Genomic DNA, 23,151 nt, shown 5'->3' with positions numbered 1-23,151 from the left:
CCTTTCATTTATTTGGTTTTTCTTTATGTACTACTTAAACAAATAGGAGAGGATAAAGTGTTTCTAGCCTTTGTGGTGACCAGCTGTAAAACTGTCTGATGTGTACGTGTATAAGAACATCTGCTTGTGAATATTGAAAGCAAAACGGGCTCGTTCACAGAACCCCCTGGCATTCTGTTCTCCTTGAAAAGACTGCTAAATCTCGATGATCACTTAATTTCATTTTCCATGGTGAAGAGAAACTTACCTCTGCCTGTTTTAGCATGGTAGGAAATGGTCAATTCTCTCAACTGATGGGAACATGGCTGCCTCGAAAGGAAGTTTTCCGTCATCATTGGATTGCTGATTGAGACCAATGATGATGAGATTACTACATGACCAAGCTGGAAGCAGGAGAGCATTGATATATCTATTACTGGAGGATACCAAAAGGGCCATGGAAATGATTGACCGGGCTAAGGACTAAGAATATATTTCTCTCAGGTCTGCAGGGAATCAACTGTTCGTGTTGCAAACCTTATAACTGTCAGAGAAGCTCCAGCCTTCCGAAAGGACTAAGAATATATTTCTCTCAGGTCTGCAGGGGATCAACTGTTCGTGTTGCAAACCTTATAAATGTCGGGGAAGCTCCAGCCTTCCGAATATACTTCTATTTCATATCATATACAGATAACAAAAAGTTGCAGATTGTGTGAATGTAATTTCATGATTTTGTGTCCATTACCATTGATGGCCGTGGCGAAGGCTGTGGATGAGGAGGATGTGTTGTTTTATGTGAGTAGTGAAAGAAGTGGCGCATAATGGCGATTCAAGTATGGCCTGCTTGTGCAGCGAGCTGCGGTGGTGACGGACCGGGAGGAAGTGATGCTGGCAACAGGTGACAGTAAAGTTGCGATGGTGGAAGTGCTGGTGGTTGGACCGTTAATATGATTCATGAAATGTACTCCCATGTCCACTTTTAATATTGCTCCGAGTATCAGTGAATAAACAATAAGTTCAGGGCCCATCAAAGGAAAACAGAGAAAGTCAAACATGAATAATAATATCGCATCGAAGAGCTTAGCAAAGGAGATGAGAAAGAGGGGGTGGGGGGTTGGGGTGTGTGTGTGTGTGGAGGGGGAATTATAAAAGGAAGGCCCACCTTAAGGGGCAACATACTTACCTGGATGGGCTGGATGGGCTGGATGGGTGATCATGAAGGCTCATGGGCTAGGCTTGGTGACTTTCACTGCAATTCGAAGGGGTGCCAGTCTGAGGTCGGTCCAAGCGGCCGAGCCTGCATCATAATTTGTGGCAGTGGGGGCCTGCGTTCGCGCGGCCCCTACTCAATCCTCACTACAAAAAGAAAATTAATCCATTTGCTCTGTAAAGCATAACCATGAGTTGGACTTCGTGGCCCAATGATAAATTGAGAGGATCTTGGAAGGCCTGAAAGTTGCAATTGCAAACATGCACGCATCTGTTCAAAACCGGGACAGAACTAGAACAAGGATGGGTGCCAGGAGATGATAGCTAGCTATGAGTTTGCAATCAGATTTAGTGGGCTACTTCTTCCAGACAGTTCATGGAGAAATGAACCGTTCAAGTGGACTCCCGATATATATAACAGTAACGATTCGGGCAGACCAGTCATTGGCAATGACTAGGGGTGCATACTAATTCCCAGGCAGGCGAAAAGCTTGTAGGAATGGAAAGGTCAAGGACAGACCGGGCTTATCGTGGTCTGCTGGAAAAGCTATTCCCTATGTTGGGTGTCGTCTACTCAATCATCGATGTCTAGAAGTCAGTTGACCTTATGGATGAGCTCTTGTTTTCACAATCACTAGATTGGTTGCTATAAAATATACGTCATTTCCTGTGGATCCAGTAGGTATTCACCTTTTGATTGCCTTATTATTGTTGCTATTTAGAAGTCTTGTTTGTGGAAGATATATCCCAACCATCTCCAATTGACTGCTTCCCTACCTTCCCATATTGAATTTCCTGAGTGAATAGAAGGCAGGGAGTCCAAAGGAAGTTCCAGGACCAATTCAAACTTCTACGTTCCCAGGAAACTCGCTCTCAATTTCACAATCACTAGATTGGTTGCTATAAAATATACGTCATTTCCTGTGGATCCAGTAGGTATTCACCTTTTGATTGCCTTATTATTGTTGCTATTTAGAAGTCTTATTATTTAGAAGCATTAATTCTACGAAGACCATCGTTTCAGCACCTGCTTCCGCGTCCCCAGCACTAGGTCAACTTGCAAACCTGCAGGTACACAAGAAACGAAAGAGAGAGGTGAATAAATGGTCTAAGCCTTGCCAGTGTACTGCAATCAGCTCAACCTCGGATGGTTCATTTAGAAATGAATGGTTCAAAATGAGAATTTTCAATGTCAAGGAAGGTGCGGCAACAGGCGCTGTTGAGGGCAGCAATGAAGGACAAACGGTTGAAGAGAATGGAGCAGCAGCAGCAGCAGGTAAACCTAGCCCCTCTTGTTTGCCCTCGTGGCTCAAGGGAAAGACCAACAGAGGAGAAAAATAAATTACCTACTCATCATTTTCTTGTACTCGAAATTTCCTTTTGTTTTTCATTTGTCAGCATCCATGTTTTGCCAACTATTTGAATGTTTAACAACTCAATATCTTCTCAAGCTATCATTCGAAAAATATAAGTTGGCTCTTCAACCACAACCACAACCACAGGGAGAGCATCGATTTTTCGAGGTCAGCTAAGGCAGATGTAAGGGCTATATGTTGCGCATACGAGTCGAACTTAACTTCAGCTAAGCAATCTTGTTTAAGGAATGCAAATGCTGTTTCCGAGATAGGTTTCACGATGTCATTCACACCACATTCAAAAGGTAATGGAAGGAAATTGCATTATAATTGAACTCAAACAAGCCTTTGAAGGAAGAGGAGAGGGCCTCTGCATTATTTGTCAGCATGACTGTCATTTAGCATTTGTATATGTATCGTATGAGTAAAAACCCTTCGTTCTTAACATTAGGTACACCGAGATGCTTGTTAGCCTGACCAAAGAGATGACGTGAAAGGCTATGTAACATTTCCAATGCAGAGACTCGCTCTTGCCCAAATTAAATGACTATCTAGTGGACAAGTGAAGACTAGAGAAATCGCCGTCCTTTTCATTTGAGGAGTTAACAAAGCAACGCATTAAAATTAATGCACACAAATTCAACTAATTGAACTCGACTAAATGTAACGATTAGAGAGGAGCAATGGCAAGGAAAGATATTTTGTTATTCTTTGTCTAGGCCTTAATTAATAGCAGATGTCTGCTGTGGCATTTATTGGACAGGGGAATAATTATTTGGTAAATCCTATGTATATCTTCCAAGTGCCTCAAAGGTACCGAGGCATATTCTGGATATACACGGGTGTGTATTTGTTGTCAGAATCGTATGTATTTGTTGGCTAGCATGGAATTGTTGGGAATTGGTGTATGCCCTAGAGGCAATCTATAATCAGTTCTGTAATATGATATCTATTTCATTATATTACGAGGCATATCTGTTATTGTGTAGATTGCGCTAAATATGATTTTACACAATAATGTCCTTGGAATAGTAGGTTCAATAGGCATCAAGTGTGACTTGATTGTGAGATCCTATAATTAATGAACATTATTCCTAAATGTCCATAGTCAAAAGTATTATCGTTAATTAGGACAACGATAATACGGTTAGACTAGTGTGAGTGTTGATTGATGACCAAGTCTCATAGGTCATGGATATGGAGATATCAAATCACACCACATGTATACATTAAGAGTAATGTGTATTGGACTGACCCACCATGAGATTGCTACATGGGTTGTTACGTGACTGTCATTAGCATATCTCAAAGTGACTATAGTGTAATGGTCCTTTGACTTGAGGTCACCATAGATTCCTACATGTAATGTCATATACTTTGATACTGTCAAACGCCACTGTAACAGGATGGTTATAAAGACAGTTATTGGGTATATCACAGAGCATGGAGAGGAATGTGAGTAACCAAGATAGGATTTGTCCCTCCTACGAAACGGGAGCGATATCTCACGGCCACTTGGTGGTTAAGTCTAAAAGTGTATGCATACCCAAATGAGTCGATATAGCGATATCGAGCTCATTTGTTCTGATAGACTTACCCGGTAAACCAAGAAAAAGAGATATTGAGCCATACAATGATGTCATCGACCATGCCTTGCGCTCAATAGAGATATAGAGGACAAAGGGATTATATTACACGGTAACGTAGGTCACAAGGTTCGTCGAGAAATTGACTTTCCGATTACTTGAGTAACAGTGATGCATTGCTAGATGCCACTCACTGTTTGTAATATTGAAATAGAGATTTTGATATTACTGTCAACGTAATTGGGAACCTACAGGGTCACACACTACGACTAAATTGACGAGATATTTTGAAAAAATAAAATCGTCTAATAGAGATTAGATGATTTAGGTGCGACCAATTAATCGGATATTTAATGAGATTAAATTTACCGATTAATTAGACCCGATTTATTTGATTTAATGGTGTGCTAAGTGGCTATTTTTTTATTGAACCACTTGGAGTCTATTATATGGTAACACATGGGCCAATTGTATAATGACACTTAGCCATGCACTTGGCTCTTGAAATTCTTAATTTCTCTTATCCCACATCGGTGGGACAAGCAAATTGCCCCATCCTCAAGCCTATATATATGTGTATATATATGGCAGTAAGTATGGGTAACAGGGTATGCATATATATGTGATATATATGTATGCATAAGTATATATATAGATATATATAAAACGCACTCATATAAGTGCTTATATATATATATATATAAAACGCACTCATATAAGTGCTCAGATATATATAGTGCGTGCATATGTGTATGTATATAATAATTTGGGTTGAATTGTTCAATCCAAATTAGGTCCATTAGTCTGAAAAATTTCGGGTGTCGCATTAGTGTTTTCTTTCGAGTGTTGGTCGCTAGCACTGCCGATCTCGAAGACTCGTCGACAAAGTCGGTGTGGATTCCAGTAGAGGCGTCACGCGTGGGACGCTCGGTCGACAACTTTAAATATTCCAGGTACGTTTTTATTTACTCTTATTCTTCTAGTAGGTCTTGGAATTAGTTTCACGGGTAGGAAATTTTGAATTTCTGTTCCTTTTTCGCTTCCGCTGCGCCCCGTGGAACTAGCAGGAATGCCCGCCAGGAACAAAGAACATCCACAGTGCAGGCAAGAAGCCTCTGATAGCATGGCCATCAACAATAAAGCCCGCTAAAGAAGCCATCAAGCAGATACTCGGAACTGGGAAGAAAATGGGTGAAGAAAGAAAACAACCCAAACCAAAAAATGTCGACGGAGTTCATTCTCAGCTTCCTCCAACTATTACCGAGTCACAGGTGGAGGGATTGGACCGAGAAGATAAGCGTGGCACTGAGCTTTATGGTCGGCATGTCAAAACCATTGGCTCAATTTCATCCTAGGCAAATGTGGATGAATCCATTGATTGTCATGACGAGAATATCACAACCATCGGTCCCATCCTTTCAGCACCCGATTCAAAGCCTACAACACAACGTCAATGCGAAAGCATATGGGTAGGCAAGAAACCAAAGGGAGAGGAGAGGCCCAGCAGTGGATTCCAAAGCTCTTCCACTTCAGCATTAGCCTCGACAGATCGATCATTTAGAAATGAGTGGTTCAAAATGAGAACTTTTGATGCCAGGGAAGATGATGCAGCAGGGATGGGAGTCGGTGGGGGTAGCAAAGGAGGACAAAAGGCAGAAGTCGGCACAGCAGCAATGGGGGGTAGATGGAGCATCTCTTTTTGGCATCGGTGGTTCAAGGGAAAGACCAACAAAGGGCAAAATTAAGGTGTCAGATAATTCAGGCTTGGGTGTTGGCTTGTCCTGACCCTGATCACGAACTATTTATTTATAGTTGATTTTGATCTTAGCCTCCAAGTAAAGTTCGCCTGGTGTCAGCATATGTTTCGCGAAATGCACCCATATGGTGGTTAAAATTTGCTTGTACATGAAATTTACTTTTTCTTTTTCTTTTTATTTGTTGTAAACTCGATTTTTTGCCTACTATTTGATTGCTTAACAACTCAATTTCACCTCAAAACTATCATTCAAAATGTAAGCTGGCACTTCAACCGCAACGCGGGTGTGAGCATCGATTTTTCACTCAGAAAATCCGGTCCAGCAGCCTTTTGAAGGGTTGTAAGAAACCTGGATGAGGCTACTCTTTCCTTTTTTTTCAACTGCTCAACAGCAATTAGTAACCAAAGCAGATGTAAAGCTATACGTAGCCTGTGCGAGCTAAACTTTAGCTGAACGATCAAGTTTTTTTGCTGGACGATCAAGTTTAAGAAATGCAAATACGTTCTTTTCCAATATAAGGCTTGTAGAGGGACAACATGACATCGCATTGAGTTTACACAAGCACGTATGACACTGCCCTCAGATGGTCCATTGAGCAATGAAATGAACTGTCCAAGAGGGGAGGACTTTCCAATAGCTAAGGATGCACTGTGATGTTGGCGGAATTATGGAACAGGAGACAAGGCTGTGATAATTGATGGTGAGGTTAGGGACTAACAGAGTATGTCGCAATGGCAGCGGTGATAGAGTGCGGCACAAGGTGCAGGAGAAGGTTAAGTAATTCGAGCAAGACGTATTTTGATGAGCTATTTCTGGTGTCAGGCGACTTTCAGTTATTCATCGTCCAAAAGGCTGGCTGGCTTAATGGATGACTTTTTGTTTTCAGTATTCATAAACCTATATTGCCTTATGATTTCAAATGTTCCAATTACTGAACATGTCCAACCAACGACTACGTGTCGAAGTTATAACTCGAACCATGTACTCCAAACTGAGGACTGCTTCCTTTTTTGCTCCAAGAACATTGGATTTCCAAAGCGAATAGAGAAGCACATGGAGATTACTCCCTCAGCAAGAAGTTGTCGGACCAATGAAATTTTTTTTTTTTTTCAGAAAGTCAACATGAATACCCACATCGAAAAGCTTAGCAATGGAGATGGCGAAAGGGGATTATAAAAGCAAGGCTAAGCTGAAGGGGCAACATACTTACCTGGACGGGCTCAATGGGCGATCCTGAAGGCCCATGGGCTAGGCTGGTGACCTTCATTGCACTTTGAAGGGGTGCCAGCCTAAGGTCGGCCCAAGCGGTCGAACCTACGTCATAATTTGTGGCAGTGGGGGCCTGCGTTCGCGCGGCCCCTAACTAATTCTCAGTAGAAAATTAAATCCCCTGAGACCATGTTTGATCGTCGCCCCAGTTTTGCTCGAGAAGATGAAAATGCCCCTTGCCCCCGTTTCAAAATTCCCAAAACTGCTATCTTATATATATATATATATATATATATATATTTATGATTGAAGCTGGAGATGGGCGGTGGAGGCCTGAAGCCCGGCAACCACCACCCCCGGCGAAGTCATCGGTGGACCCAAAATTCACTGGAGACCTCAACTGGGGTTATGGTGGCCGGTGGCAAGCCCCACCGTATCATAAATCTCCCTTCCCAAATATGTCTTCTCCCTTTTTTATTTTCTGAAATTGTTTTATTTGGAAAATTAAAAAAGATTGTTATTCTATATTCTTTTGTTAAGTCAGACAACAGATATTTAATAATTGTGATCAATTTTAATTATTAAAAAATATGTAATGAGATTTTTACAGTGTGTTTGGTTTTAAAGTTAAGTAGAGTTGAATTTTGATTTTAATTGGGTTGTAATAAGTATGTTGTTGAATTATGAGAAAAAGTATGAAAAAGTAATGAATAATTGAGAGAATTTAGTATTAAAAATTGAATTAAATGGTTAAAAAAATTGAAAAAGTAATAATTGTATTGTTAACTTTTGTTGTATAGTGAACAGAGTTAAAGTTAAAGTTAAAATTTTAAAAACCGACTCTAAAATCAAACGGGCTATTAGCATTTTGATCATTGACGATGCGTTTGGATTCAAAGTTAAAGTAATTTTGATTTTGATCGTGGAAAAGGACAAATGAGTTGGGATTATAAATTTGACTTGGGAAATATGTGTTTTTGTTGTATAGTGTGTTGAGTTAAAGTTAAAATTTTTAACTTGAAAAATGTATATTTTTATTATATAGTGTGTTGAGTTAAAGTTAAAGTTAAAATTAACTTTTAATCCAAACAGCCCTCAATTCTGACTGTTTTATTGTTTTCTCATAGAAGTCTTTACGTGTGGAAGACGGGCATGGAGGTTGTCCTTTCCGAAGGAAGTTCCAGGACCGATTCAAACTTCTACTCACACTGTCAAGTAGAGTTCAATATTGAAAGCTACAGATGTAAAATTTCTACTAAATTTCGAGGTAATCATCAGTTCAAGACTTGTCCTTCTCGAGGTAATTAAATTGACTGATCATCGCCTTTTAACTGAAGAACCTTTTCTGTGCATATTGCCTTTTTCACCCGTAACTTTTCCAGGAGAAAGACGTAAACGACAGAGTCAGAGAGGTTCTTCCTTATCCACTCATCAACAACAAAAGGGTTGAAGATGGAATGGAACCCAGACAAGAAATGGTTGATGAAGTCCGTTCACTGCTTCCTCCGGCTATTATCAAGTCGCAGACAGAGGAATTGGCTCAGGATGATGTCCATGGCACTGAGCTCCATCATCGGCAACTGAAAGCCACTGGCTCAGTTTCGTCCGAGGAAAATGTGGATGAGTTCCTTGACTATAAGAAGGAGAATACCACAAGCATTAATTCCGCAAAGACCATCGTTTTGGCACCTGCTTCCGCGTTCACAGCACGACGTCGACTTCCAAGGCTGCAGTAACGCAAGCAACCAAAGGGAATGATGATAGTCAGGCAGAATTGGTACGTCCCACCCTCAGATGGTTCGTTTAGAAATGAATTGATCAAATGGAGCACCTTCAATGTCGAGGAAGGCGTTGCAGCAACAGATGCTGGCAAGGGTAGCGACGGAAGACAAACGGTGGAAGAGAATGGAGCAGCAGGACGGGATAGAGGAGGTAAACATAGTTATTTGCCCCGGTGGCTCAAGGGAAAGGCCGAGAAAGGAGAAAAATGAATTGCCTCTTCATCATTTTCTTGTACTTGAAACTTCCTTTTGCTTTTTTTTTTTTAGAACATTTATGGTAGTTATAATAGTAGAAGATTTTATTAGATATAAATTTCAATTTCCTAATTTTTCCATTGGTCATTTGGCTTATAAATTATGTGATTCTTGAGTTGCCCGTTATAATGAAGTTGTTTGCTTCCGGTCAATCACGTTTATCTTTCCTATGTCTGGACTCCTTTCTCATATATTAAACTAAGTAAGGACCCGCGTTTGCGCCGGAGCGATGATTAATCTTTTTTGCCGGTGGCTCTTAGGTGCCCTAGGCCCTCGTAGCCTGGCTATACACAAAATATGTGTATGTATTTGTCAGCTTTGCAGTTGCTCGCCGTTGCTTCGTAAATGGCTCGAAAGGAGCGCCCAGCAGGAACAGAGCATATCCACAATGTAGGCAAGAACACTTTCATATTATGGCCCTCGACTATAAAGAGGTGAAAGAAGCCATCAAATAGATATTTGGAACGAGGAAGAAAAAGGAATGAGCTAGAAAATGAAACTGCGATTGGAATCCGAAGCCGAGAAAGAACATGGTCAAGTGAAAGCATGGGAACATGCGCAAGGAGCTTCTGTCCATATGCCTACAGAACATAACGTAGACGTGCTTGACCCCCGCGACGCATGCAAATACCATCTTCTCACAGCTCTTTGGAGCTGCCATGGCGATGACATTGGGCTTCGAAATCATTACTTCAAAATGTTGACTTTTGATACTCGCAAAGGGAACATTGGTTGCCATTCGTGACATCAAAGTGGCGACTGGTCGAGGTGGCCATGGTGGTTCGGGTTTTGGCAGCGAACACCTATCAAATGAGCCAAGCCGCTGCATAAGCCCCTCAGAGAAGCCACGCTGGTGGCAACACTACTTTATTTCTTATATCTTTCTAAGTTTAATCTACAGTTTAATAGCTTAATGTTCGAATCATGATGTGCAACCGAAGTATATATTTCTCGTGATTGTTTGCGTGATAAATATATGATATTGTGCATTACACGGAAAATAGTTTTAAACCATTAGCTAAGTATAGTTCAGCACAATTTTGCTTTGAGAAAATTTGGGTTCTTCCTGCAAATCAACCACACTAGGCCGGATACAACAGATTCGGGAGACACGCGGATGTAGCTAGGGCTTGCAGAGGAACATGACATCCCATTGAGTTTACACATGTATACATACACCCTCAGATGGTCCATTAAGGAATGAACTGTCCAAGAGAGGAGGACTTTCCGTAGCTACGGATGCACTGTGATGCTGGCGGAAGGATGGAATATAATGGGAGATAGAATGCGGATGTCGAGGTACAGGAGAATGTTAACTAATTCGAGCAAGACTCTGCATTTTGATGAGCTATTTCTGGTGTCAGGCGACTTTCAGTTATTCACCGTCCAAAAGTCGGCTGGCTTAATGGATGACTTTTTGTTTTCAGTATTCACAAAACCTATATTGCATTGCCTTGTGATTTCAAACGTTCTGATTATTGAACATGTCCAACCAACGACTACGTGTCGAAGTTATAACTCGAACACCGCTTCTTTTTTTGCTCCGAGTACATTGAATTTCCAAAGCGAATAACATGGAGAGTACTCCCTCAGCAGGAAGTTGTCGGACCAATGAATTTTTTTTTTCAGAAAGTCAAATATGAATACCACATCGAAAAGCTTAGCGAAGAAGATGGGGAAGAGGGGATTATAAAATGAAGGGTCAGCTAATGGGGCAACATACTTACCTGGACGGGCTCAATGGGCGATCCTGAAGGCCCATGGGCTAGGCTGGTGACCTTCATTGCACTTCGAAGGGGTGCCCGCCTAAGGTCGGCCCAAGTGGTCGAGCCTACGTCATAATTTGTGGCAGCGGGGGCCTGCGTTCGCGCGGCCCCTACCCAATTCTGAGTATGAAAATATATACGTATATATATATATATTAAATTGACTAACCGGACAAATTTAATCTTCGTGCGAGTAAAATAATTAGATGAACTGAGTGGATAATTTAGCACTTGAAAGGTACCTAATTTGAGAATTTAGTGCTGACGAGATTTTTGTTTAGACTGACTCACCCGTGATCAGTCTTAATCGACTAAATACTAGCTCATTTCCAGTCTCATTTGGAAAAAGCTAGCGTGGCATGTTATCCTATGATTTGGTTTGAACTGGGACAGACCTGAATTGGGACTCATACTTGGAGATGATCGTTATGAGTTTGTGATCGGAAGGGTTGTTGTGGTGGCAGAATGGCACAGCCGGCCAAAAATGGTCCTACAGGAGATTAGTCAGAACAAGACATGTAACTTGATGAGCTACTTCCTATGTTGGGCGTCTTTCCATGAATTATCGATGTTTAGGAGTAAGTAGAACTGATAGTGATGCATGAGTTCCTTGTTTGCACTATCTGGCAGATTGGTTCCGGGAGAAAATTCTCCCTTTTTCACAGAAAATATGTTATTGCCTGAAGATCCTGTAAGACTTGTGCAAAAAGTTATGTTTCTTAATGGGATTTATAGTATTTTGATCATTGAAATTCTGATTATTGTTTCTTGAAGAAGTTTTTTGCGTGTGGAAGTTCATTGTTACTCGATCTTCTCCAATTGACTGCTTCCTTCCTTCCAAATGAGTTGAGTTTCCAAAGAGAGATTAGAACCAGGAGCTTTTGCTCATGTGATTTCGAGTCAGTTCTCGACCCACCGAGTTCTCTCTGTTGCTCTCTTTACTTCCCTGTATGGAGCAAAGAGGGTTATCACCACCAGCGTGTCCCGAGCAAACCAGTGGTAACAAGCGGGAAGATGAGGCGGCTGAGGATGTACAAGATCATAATTTGACAACAGAGGTGATACTCTCACAGCAGCCAATACTTTGCCTCAGACCGATCCCGTCACCCTGTTGGACAACCAATTTCCTGGTCGACGCTCGAGCAGAGAAAGGAAGGACGGTCATCTCGAACTGGATATAGTGGCTCCATTCAGTGCCAGATCGTGCCTACTGATACCAGAGTTGAGCGTCTCATGGAAGTGAGCCATGCTATTGGGGGCTGGTGGCAATCATGGTTGTGGCAGTGCTGCGGGTGGTGGTGATGGAACGAATATTTGGCGGCGATGGACAAGTTGTCCCGTAAAAATGATTTGTTTAAAGAATTGGATTTGGAAAAACCTGAAAAGCTCCAGTAATGCTATAAATGAGGAAATACATAGGACTAATGTTTTGTTACGTATGCATGAAATGGTCGAGTTAATCATAGCATGCGCCATACATTCAGAGTTCAGAATATATGGGGAGTCCGGAATAGGCAGGATTGTCATGTTCATTCAAGTTTGAAAACGATGATAACGAGGTTAAAGCATATGGGTATATACTTAGTTCTTGACATTTTTTATGGTAAAAAAAAGAAATGGTTGGACTTAGTTGTCCGATAACTGCAAAGTTCAAAGACATTCTATATATATGTTCTCTTTGATTATGTTGATTCTATAAAGAGAAGAGTTCTGAGTTTGATTCTGTTCTGGGTCCAATGAAGTTCGGGAAATATATAGAAGATGCTTCCCTCGTGAATGAACTTTTCAAGATGCGGACGTTTCTTATGGAAGGTGAGGGTGGAGAGGAGGATGGTACTGATGGAGGTGGGATGGCGGAAAATGGCAATGAAGGACAGAGTAGGAGGGTCAACAGAGGCAGCGCTGATGGTGCAGATTGGTCACGGAAGTCGCGAAAGCGGAAGAGGCAATGGTGGTGCTGTAAGGGCAGTCACGCCAAATGAGAAGCAATCATCAAGCAGTGGATTCATGCGTGCGATAAGGGAAATCTGAGACCGATGAATAACTGAGTAACAGCGGAGTTCTCCACAGCCGTGATGATTATCCTATCAATCTGTTCGCCTTCCGTGTTTGTCTCTCCCTTAGCTGCCGATTAGACCATGCGGAACAGCCTCATGTAATTAGTTGCATCTGTGGACAATAAAATGCAGTCACTTGTAGACAGATACTTTACGAGTCATTAAATTTGAGCCACGGATGAGTAGTTACTAGGTGTTTCCATACTTTATGCACCCCAAAAAGCCGTGGACGGGAGTGTTTCCTGATGTTTTACGTACATTTACCAAATAACCGACCCCCGGCCTAATCGACTAGTCTTGAAAGAAAGAGGTTAACTTATCACATAAAGGAAGCTAGAAGAGTCTCTCGGCTTTACAAGATGCAGTCAAACTCAACTGCCAAACATGCCGTTCCCTCTGCCTGCCTCTCATGGAGTTGACTGTAGCAACATTCATGGAACAAAAAAGTATAACAAAAATAAAAAAAGTTTGGGCCTTATCCTAATCCTCTTCTTTATGACTTCCCTTCTTTTAATATGTTATTAAATAACAGTACTATAGAGCAAACAACTTGCCCCATCTTCCATATTCTTTATTAATTTGCTTACCTCAGATGGAGATCTCACATAGGGTTGAATGTTTCAAACATTCTGTATCCTATTCATTCAGTAATTACACATCTGTCATGTACAGAAACAAAAGATTTTCATTGTTTCCTGTTCCCCGCTGTTTTATTAGAATTCTTGTTCGGTTTTCTTTTCTGTCGGAGATGGCTAAGAGGGACTGGCAACAACAAAGTACTGGTGGTGAGGCCACGCTGATGGCCGGCTATAACATGCTTGCGGTTGCTGAGAAGACGAGTACATGGGGGTCGGGAGAGAATCAGAAGCGCCTGAAGTTAACGGATGCAGCAGAGAAGGATACAGAATCAGGGGGTCAAATCAGCAACCGGGGCGTCACTATTATGGACACGCATATGGAGGACTTGGAGCAGAAAAGAGAAGATGAGCAAGTGAATTGCTCGTCCCCAAAGCCGGAGGAGCTCTTCTTCTACAAATTCTTCTAAGCAGATTAATCATGTTCCGCTCATCACGCAGCACCGTAGAATAGATACTGTGTGTAGCAATCGTGTTGAAGTTTTCTCGTCCTTTTACCAGCTCGACGACTGATTAGATAATATCCAGGGCTGACCTTCATATCTTTAGTATATAGTCTGTGGCTATATATACAGTGGCATTCTATTCGTAACCGAGCAATCTGTTCCTATCTTGAAGTAATGGTCTCTCGAGAGGGTTCCATCCCTTTCTCCATCGTGATTGCATATAGTTATGGTATATAATCAGAGGATAGATATCCATTCATACTGTGATAGTGTTGCTGTTTTGAGAGATCTGTTTATATCACGGTAAGACTTAATTAACTCCACTTAAGATGTGAAGACCCTATACAACAATATCTGTGCAGTACCTCATGCTTCGAATTCGGGGGGGTATGGTCCTCTGAGTTGCTGGAAACATGCATAGTAGTTCTGGAATGACTGGCGATCGGTACGAGAGTGAAAATCTGTCTCATTGTCCCTGTCACATCTTGCAATGCAAGTTGTTTTCGCCGAAATCACATTTAAAAATTTGTAATTGACAGATTCTGCTGAGGGCGGAAGACAATAGAAAACGAACAAGAAATAAATGGACGAGGTCCATTTGAACAAAATTTTGCCACGCTGTTACGACGCGAAAATTTGAACAGAATTTTTCATCAAATAATAACCTCTTAGCAAATCCATATGCTCCACCCTCGAGCAATTATTCATCATATAAAACATCTCAATAATATTAATCACCAAAAATTCATTCATGAATTCCTCACACTAATCCAAGAAGAGCTAAACAGAATTTTTCCTGGTTGATTTACAATAATTCTATTCAAAACTTCTATACTTAATTATAAAACGAAAAGGTTTAGCCGGAGGGTTCTCAGCTGGTCCTGAAGTCAAAAATGATTCTCCAGCATAGCCAAATCATTCTCAAACTCTTTTTTGAAAAAAAAGAGAGAAAGAAAGAAAGAAAGAAATTGTAAGCATAAAATGAACTATTATTAATTAAACATTTTATATTTCGGAGCAATCAAGCACTCATACGAAAAGTACAATACTTTAATTTATGTTTTCACGGTGCGCAAGTGCTAAATGCTTCTTGCATCATATGATACACTACGGTTCTAATGTGCTGTCTATAACGACAGTACAAAATATTATCGAAAAATGACTACATGAAACCGCCGGCACGTAGGGGCTAGTTAGTAATTAATAGAGTGACACCAATCTACAGAAGCCAATTCCTCAAAGATGTTGTGCGTTTTTTTTTTTCGACAAGTGATGTTCTGAAATTTTTTTTGGTGACTAATGTTCTGCACATTTTGGAGTAGCTATGATGTTTTGTTTTTGTTCGCCCCTCTCCTGAGTTGCACCTGAGCAGCTGAGCTCGCCACTGCACTCTCTCTCTCTCTCTCTCTCTCTCTCTCTCTCTTTCTCTAGGTGCCATCCTTCCTGCGACAGATATCAACCCTTATATTTGTGTTTGTGATATTGTTCCAACGTATATAAATACGATATATGTGTGTGTGAGATGCATGTGTGGCAAAAATGCCTGGTCTCACATCGGCGGCCATCAGGTCCAGCATCGTACCTGTTTCACGTAGAAACGAGTGGTTCAAAATGAGAACTTTTGATGTCTGGGAAGGTGCTGTAGCAGGGATAGGGGTCGGAGAGGGTAGCAAAGGAGGACAAAAGCCAGAAGACGGCATCACGGCAGAGAAGCAACACCCACAGGGTGCAGCAGGTGGACGGAGCTCCTCTTGTTGGCTTTGGTGGTTGAAGGGAAGATCCCATAAAAGATCAAACTAAAAATGCTTATTTATTCATTTGATTGTGCTCAGAAAGGATCTCCTTTTCCGCTATCGATGTTTTTCCTACTAGTTCAAATGATTAACAACTCATCCTGCCTGAACATGTAAGTTGGTTCTACCAGCGGGAGCATCAGCGATCGATTGTATAACTCGGTCCAGCTTGCCGTCTAAGAGGTTCTAAGAAACTCATATGGTTATTCCACCTAAAGCAGATATCAAGGCTATACATTGCCTCTACAAATCAGACTTATCAGCCAAACAATTCAATAATCAATGTCATTGGGACTCAAACAAGCCCATTAAGGAAGAGGAGTAAGCTTTTGGTCTAATTGTTAGCTCACATGATTGTCATGTAGTATTTTAATAGTTCGGTGTCTTACGAGGAGAAACATTCGCTTGTTAACGTTATGTTTGAGTCCAAAGAGTCGAGGACAAAAGCCAATGCGACACTTCCAATGCAGAGGCTTAGTTTTACTTAGATAAAAGAATAATTATCCAGTGGACAGATAAAGATCACTGAATCACTGCCCTTTTCATATGAGGAGTTTTTTTTTTCGATAAGTTTTTTTTATTACATATATATCTATATATAAGTATTCATACGAGGAGTTAACGAGGCAGAATAGTTCGACAAAACTGGGATAAATGTAACGCACGAGAAAAGGAAAGGAAGGAGATATTCAGAGAACTGTCTCCCTTGCTAACCAATCATTTTAGTTACTTTAAATTTGTGTAATGTGAATCTAAAAGCTATTATTATCTGAAGAAACAATGCGACATGGTTATGCGATAGATAATGATAGACAATGGCTTGACTGGTGACGTGAAATATGAGACATTGAATAACTTTTTGCTCTCGTGTGAGGCCGCCCAAGGCACTTGCTGTGAACAGCTGGGAAGTATATTTTACCTATTTGCTGCGTCTGCTGTACTATAAATATGGGCCAACGTTGGGAATGAATGTGACAACACAGCCTATTCTTCTTGCCTTTGGTTAACAAGGTTGGAAAATGGCTGGACCAGACAGCAACCCGGAAGCATGCAACATAGACAACAAGGATGGCTCATTTGAATCAGAGAAGATGGAATTGGAAAGACAAAGTATCCAGCAAGACCCTGAGACAGAGCAGCTGGTCCAGGGCTGGGAACTGGAACAAGGTGTGGAGAAAGCACATGGCCAAGAAGAATCTCGACTGGAAAATGGTGGCGGGCTTCTCCTCCCCTGCCTGCCCTGGCCATATGGCCGTTGTGCGATGCTGATTGCTAATGATGAACTTCGAAACGAGCTCTTTAAATGGTTGACTTTTGATGTCAGAGATGGCGCAGGCAACGGCTCCAAGGATTGCAAAGCATTAGTCGGAAGTGCCAGCACTAATAGAGGCAGCGGACGAGAAGGGAACAGCGGGGCGAGCCCTGGAGGTGGTGGTGGGAAGTCAGGGTGTCACGACTGGTTCTGCTTTAAGAAGTGATGAGGAATAGAAGGTGACATGGCCGTATCCATGGAGCTCTTCTTGTACAAGTTCTGCAGGGTTGCAATAAGATGAAACACGTCGTGTTAATCGGAAAGCTCCGCATTTCAGGCAGCAGTCAATTTTCTGAAGGGATCAATCATCTGCAGAGCGACCAAGCTCTGATGGATGATCACTTTCCATCATGAGGCATGATATAATGAACACAGATCGTTTCTCCCTGCTCCAAATCAGATAAGCTACAAAACCGGGTACTGACCATCTGTTAATTCTTCTTTCTTTAGTGCTTAAATCATCACGAACTGTTGTATCAAACTTTACGACAATGATTCTGATAGAAAGCGAGTAATCGAGGTTTCAGATTCACTTAGAGAGTTAAGCATTTCATCTATTTTAACTAAACAAATGACTTATCTTTCAATGACCAAACTTCTGAGGCCTCTCTCCACACCTCGGCGGAATATGTTATGGACTGTCGTACGTCCTCATTCAGACTACAGAAAACAAATTTATTTATCAACTCAAGCTAATGAGGATATATGTACCAACAATCAATCTTCAAGGCTACATAATTAACTCGGCGATACAACATTGGGCTGAACATTCTCAGTAATTCCTCGGCTCGTATAATCTGAACCATAGACATTGCTTTTAATTACAAGATATTCGTCAATCAGTTCACTCATAGGGATTCCTGAAATGCTTCAAGAGATCAGGAATGTCATAACCCAACATGTCGTCAACCGCCTGGATCATTTTGGGCTTGAGCTTCTCGAACTTGTCTATGCTGTACCCATTCAAGATCTCCCTGAAATGCTCCACGTTCGGGAAGTCCCCTGGTGGCAGATGGAACTCTCTCTGAACCTGTATCCAGTAAACGAAGGCATAAGCAATCAAAATCTCCATTCACAAACATAAATATATAACTCAAAGCGAGAGAGACAGAGACAGAGAGACCTTGCCGAACTCATCTTCCAAATTATCGATCAATCTCTGTTGAGTCTTAGCTTTGCCTATCATAGCAGGCATCTCCTTCTTCAGATGGCTGATAATGTAGGCATGAATCTTAGCAGCTCTGGCCCGCTTCACAAATTCATTTATCTGCAAGGGACAAGTATATTACGATAACTAATTGTCTCAGCCAACATCTCATTTCTGTTAAGACAGTGCAACATCAGGGCAAGGAGCTTACTCTACGATCGCATGCCTTCTTCGGAATATCTTTTAGATCAGCAAGAAGATCATCCTGTTCTTTCTCGAAAAGTTCCCTTCCAAGAGGACCAGTAGCTGCCTCATTCACGGGCTTGTCATTGAACGAACTGCCAAGGCATCAGATAAGTGCAGCGAAAATCAGGGAATGTTTCTATAACTCTCCACCCTACATAAATCTTATATGCTATCTACACAGAAATGAGGTAATATATTCATAGTATGGATTTCTGACAGACAATAGAATTAGCTCAGCTGCTCAGGCATAAAATTTAGAATATGGCGGTATTTACAAACTCAAATGCAATTATTGCAAAATGGATCAAACGCTGTTAGATAAAAACAGGCACTGGGCTGAAGCAACTGAAGCACAATAGAATATATAATACGATGTATAAAGGAGCCTACCCGATATAGACGCGCATAACCTCTGGAGTATTTAAGACTTTACCGAGTGACCACATTAAAGCTCCATAAACCCTCATAAGCTGAAACAAGAACAGAGGGAAGATCAAGCTTGAACTAAATTGTGCTGAACAGTACAGGATTGTCTATCGGAACTCTTACTTGCTGGGTATCTACTTGGTCAGCCTTGTTCAGGACAACGCGAATCTTGTCATCATGACCCCGTAATGAAGAAATTACACGCTTGAACTCATCACTAACATCAAGTTTGTGAGGATCAAATAGTAGTAAGATCAAGTCACACTTTGCAGCAAACCATGATGTTACACCAGTAAAATCATAAGCTCGCTGTGTCCGTTGCTTTTCTCCTGATAAGACTCCAGGAGTATCCACAAAGGTAATGTGCTCCAGCAGCTTCAGGTTTGGGCATAGAAAAGAGTAAATTTTAGGATTGAAGAATAAGAAATTACTTTTAAAAAAAAATAAGACGAGAAACTGGACAAGGACTTACAGGATGAGGCATCTGAGAGCATTGAAATTTTGACAAAAATGCAGTTCCAAATGTTGTGAGACCGCTGAAGGGCATGTCTGCTTGGACAGCAACAGTATTTCCAGGGATACTTCTTTCATCAGTGCCTGACTGCATGGAATCATATATTAGTTAACAGAAATAGAGCAGATGATGTACACAAGTATTTTGGTACATGACCCCAATACATAAACAAAGGGCCCCAAAAATCAAGTGAAATCAATAGAGAGAAATATAGAAAATGGACAAAGCACATTATATTCAAACAACAAAGTTGCAAGGTTAAGGACTTCTCCAAGTGATCCTGAATATCATATAAAAGAGATAAAATACATTCCTAAAGAAACATGCTAGTGAAGGTGGGAGAAACTACATGGACAGAAAGTTTCACATTACCATTACGACTACGAATCTATCTGTTGTAGGTTCAGGTCCAATATGAGCGCCTGTAAAATTGACAATAGAAAATAAGCAAAAAAAGTTGATAATTATTTTGGAGATGGGATAGCAGGAGAAAGCAGAGACAGAGTACAGAGGATATCTTGCCTGGATAACTACTCTTCAGCAAATGCTTGATAAAAGTTGTTTTTCCAGTGGAGTACTGACCCAAAAGCATTACCATTGGCTTTGCATCAAAGTCACTATTTGTCTACAGGAAAAATGTTTGAACAGCAATAATAAGTTCATCAAACATTGCATTCACAACATGGACTGACATAGCTAGCACTCATCAGACAAGAATGAAATTCTTTATAGCGCCTAAAGTAAGTTGACCACTCACCAACAACGGGGAAACAAAATCATTGAAGCGATAAGTAACTTCTAGCGGCTTCAGCTTCTGGATGTACAGTCTCTTCAGGCCATCAATAATTGATGTCACAGATGAAAGAGGCACCTGGGAAGATCCCATATTTTAAGTACGTAATAAACATAGTACAGCTACCAGTAGGAAGACATTTCTTTCATAATGGCTAAAAGAAATACCTTTTTAGATGACTTTGATGAAAACCAACTAGCTGAAGGTAACTGTTGGAGGTGAGAACTGCCTGCAAAAATTGCAAGTTAATTCTCTGAAATTAAAACGTCATAGATACAACATTGAAAGGGAAAAAAACTTCACCATTGGTATCAGGCTCATTTGTTTTTTGTGAACGCCTTTTTTTCTACAGGAGAAGAAAGGGAAAAAAAATCAGATAGGAGTATATGGAAGGAAAAAATAACATAGAATAATAATAAAATCATCTGAGTTATATAATCAACTTACTGCTAGTAAAGCATCAAGTCCATCCATTGCAGGAGGGTTCACATTTTCCAAGTCAACTGCAATGTAACAATTATTACAACTTCAGGTTAAGAATAGTTGAAAGACAATAAATTACCAAAAACAACAAAACATGAATCTCAACCCATCCAATGATAAACGCTAAATAAGCATGCAGGAAAGCTTCTCACTTCCACTGCTCAAAAGATCTGAAGTTATTGCATGTCCAGCTTGTGCAAGAGACATCAACTGCAAATAAAAGCAGAGTGAGGTTTGGGAAACAATCATGTAAACTCCTCACTTAAGCTCGACTTCCACATAAACTACCTGCATTGCCGTGATGAACTCCCCAAAGCCAAGAAATCCTTGTCTCTTAGAATCTGCAATTGCCCATACCTTAAAAGATATGATACAACAGGGAAATTCAGGTCATCAACAAGAGGGAAATTCATGTCATAAACAAAACATAAGGAAGGTCCAATCACAAAAAAAAAAAAAGCAAATAGGAATATAATCTTCATTGGAAAGATTTAGAATATACTGAATCGAAGATTCCGCGTATATATTAATTAATAAATTGAATCATTAGAAAGCCAACGAAGACCAAGTCAGTGGAGGTTTATAAACAAACAAATTAAAACCTGCTTGAGATCTTGCCGAGGCAAATTCGACATGCCAAAGAACTTTATCGCGTCATTTCCAGTAATGCGGCCATCGCCATCTGATCAATCAAAACAAACACGGATGGAAACATAAGACGAAAAGTCACATATAGCAACTCATGGATACATTTAGCCATGAACCAGTTATCCGAGTTTCGTGTTCAGGTAAACTCCTTAAACTCTCCACCTTCTCCCGCCAATGACTTTCATAACGACTTCCCATCGGCCCCGATCATTTTTAAAAAAATATACAGTTTGAGTAAGTTCCAAGATCCCAACGACAAATGCTATATACCAACCACCAACATACCAACTTTCCACTTGAGTCAATTGAATGAAGAAGCTTCAGCATTTATGGATAAAGGAAAACCGTATATAAATTCTTCCTGCACAATCCGAGAACCGGCATACACGATCGCCTCTCAACAGTGGAAAACAAACGGAAATTGTCCAGGCGATGGACAAGCGTACGGAATGTACCTAAATCGGCGAGATTGAACCATTCCTGGTAGATTTGCTGGTGCTCCTTGGAGCAGGAACCGCTCGGACCCGGAGCGATCTCCATGACGAAGCACAGAGCTGCCCCGCCAAGCCTCTCCCGCGCTTCGAGGTCGAACCCAGAGGAAGAGTTTCAGAGATATCTCCGGCGAAGAAACGGAATCGGAAACCAGAGAGAAAGTTGTGTTCTTGTAATTTTCCGGCGGATCTCTCTGTCTCTATCTGTCTTTGGGAGGAGAGTCCTTCGCACCGACGCGAAGTAACGTCAACGGTACCGGGAGGGAGAGGCTTCGCTTAATGGCCGGAATTCCAGAACGGCGTCGTACGTGGCTCTTCCTAAATTCAATTATTGATTTCCGTCGTCATTATTTTCCGGGAAAAAGAAAACCCCATGAGGAGTAATTATTAATGGCCAAAAAAAAATTGAGAAGAAATTATTAATTTTTCAGTCAAAATGATGAGAAATTTGTTTTTTCTCCCTTTAAAACTAATTGAACACTCATGCGTTGCGCGAGCAGGTTAATTTTTATGAATGATATTTATTTATATTATCCGTGCTATATTACAACAAATCATTTATATAAGATACATATAAATTGTTCTGACAAAATAACTAATTGCATCCGACAGCATATAGAATAAACATTTATAACTAAAATAGAATATTTCTAACAATCATGAATAATAAATCAGCCTATAATCCATAAAAAAAGGGGAAATATACAGAGGTATATTATATGAGTGAAAATGAAGAAAAAATTTTACTATGTCGGAATGTGAATGAAATAAAAAAGTTGATGATTTTAAAAATTTGATGATAGGTACTTATATAAGTATTTTGTATGCTAATTAAGATATTAACTGTTTTATTTATTTAAATACTGCAATTTCCAATAAAAATACAATTTTCAAAGTAAATATGTCAAGATATTAAAGTAGAGTAAAGAAAAAATAATCAAACATCAATACTAAATATATCATATCTTTTCAAAAAATATACATCATATATATGCAAGAAAAAAAAAGGGAAACATGTGTATACTTTCATATCAAAATGAAGTCGTTGAACATACCATAATAAATAAAGAACATATAAATATACTCTATATACTTTCATAAATATCTATATATATATATCCTATTATAGGAAAATTATATTGGTACATTGACATAATGCAGCAGACGCTACCCACGCATATATATATGCGCCAATATATATATAAAAAATACACTATATATTTGATCATCTTTATTTTTTTCTTTTCAATTTTTCCCATGTTG

The 23,151-nt window shown here is 40.4% G+C and overlaps 1 protein-coding gene, 2 non-coding genes and 1 pseudogene across 3 annotated transcripts; 3 read left to right on the top strand and 1 right to left on the bottom strand.

The window, feature by feature from the left end:
- The first annotated feature begins 1,154 nt into the window (after window positions 1–1,154).
- On the top strand, window positions 1,155–1,325 carry LOC116190163 (annotated as a pseudogene).
- A 5,763-nt stretch (window positions 1,326–7,088) lies between these two features.
- On the top strand, window positions 7,089–7,249 carry LOC116190161. The gene has a single exon (XR_004152606.1). It is a non-coding gene; the product is annotated as a U1 spliceosomal RNA (small nuclear RNA).
- Window positions 7,250–10,850: 3,601 nt separating this feature from the next.
- LOC116190162 lies at window positions 10,851–11,011 on the top strand. Its single transcript, XR_004152607.1, has one exon. It is a non-coding gene; the product is annotated as a U1 spliceosomal RNA (small nuclear RNA).
- Window positions 11,012–17,794: 6,783 nt separating this feature from the next.
- Window positions 17,795–22,180, bottom strand: LOC116190160 (EH domain-containing protein 1). The gene is made up of 16 exons (XM_031519822.1): window positions 21,853–22,180; window positions 21,352–21,431; window positions 21,038–21,106; window positions 20,902–20,959; window positions 20,714–20,769; window positions 20,570–20,612; window positions 20,434–20,495; window positions 20,231–20,344; window positions 19,996–20,098; window positions 19,846–19,895; window positions 19,432–19,560; window positions 19,083–19,334; window positions 18,924–19,003; window positions 18,499–18,625; window positions 18,264–18,407; window positions 17,795–18,170 (listed from the first exon to the last, which is right to left on the bottom strand). Exons 1-16 carry the CDS (start codon window positions 21,935–21,937, stop codon window positions 17,985–17,987), a joined length of 1,638 nt encoding a protein of 545 aa, XP_031375682.1. The 5' UTR covers window positions 21,938–22,180; the 3' UTR covers window positions 17,795–17,984.
- Between the last annotated feature and the right edge of the window lie 971 nt (window positions 22,181–23,151).

Source organism: Punica granatum, unplaced genomic scaffold (genome assembly GCF_007655135.1).
Source record: "Punica granatum isolate Tunisia-2019 unplaced genomic scaffold, ASM765513v2 Contig00336, whole genome shotgun sequence".
Lineage (NCBI taxonomy): Eukaryota > Viridiplantae > Streptophyta > Magnoliopsida > Myrtales > Lythraceae > Punica > Punica granatum.
Note: the sequence above shows the minus strand (reverse complement) of the source record. Positions and strands in the feature narration are given on the sequence as shown.

Excerpts from the sequence above, each read along its gene's own strand:
- LOC116190160 (XM_031519822.1), bottom strand. The coding sequence starts at position 21,937 with ATGGAGATCGCTCCGGGTCCGAGCGGTTCCTGCTCCAAGGAGCACCAG. Across the intron at positions 20,613-20,713 it reads GACTTGATGCTTTACTAGCA|AAAAAAAGGCGTTCACAAAA; the intron begins GTAAGTTGATTA and ends CTTCTCCTGTAG. Across the intron at positions 18,171-18,263 it reads TGGAAGATGAGTTCGGCAAG|GTTCAGAGAGAGTTCCATCT; the intron begins GTCTCTCTGTCT and ends TACTGGATACAG.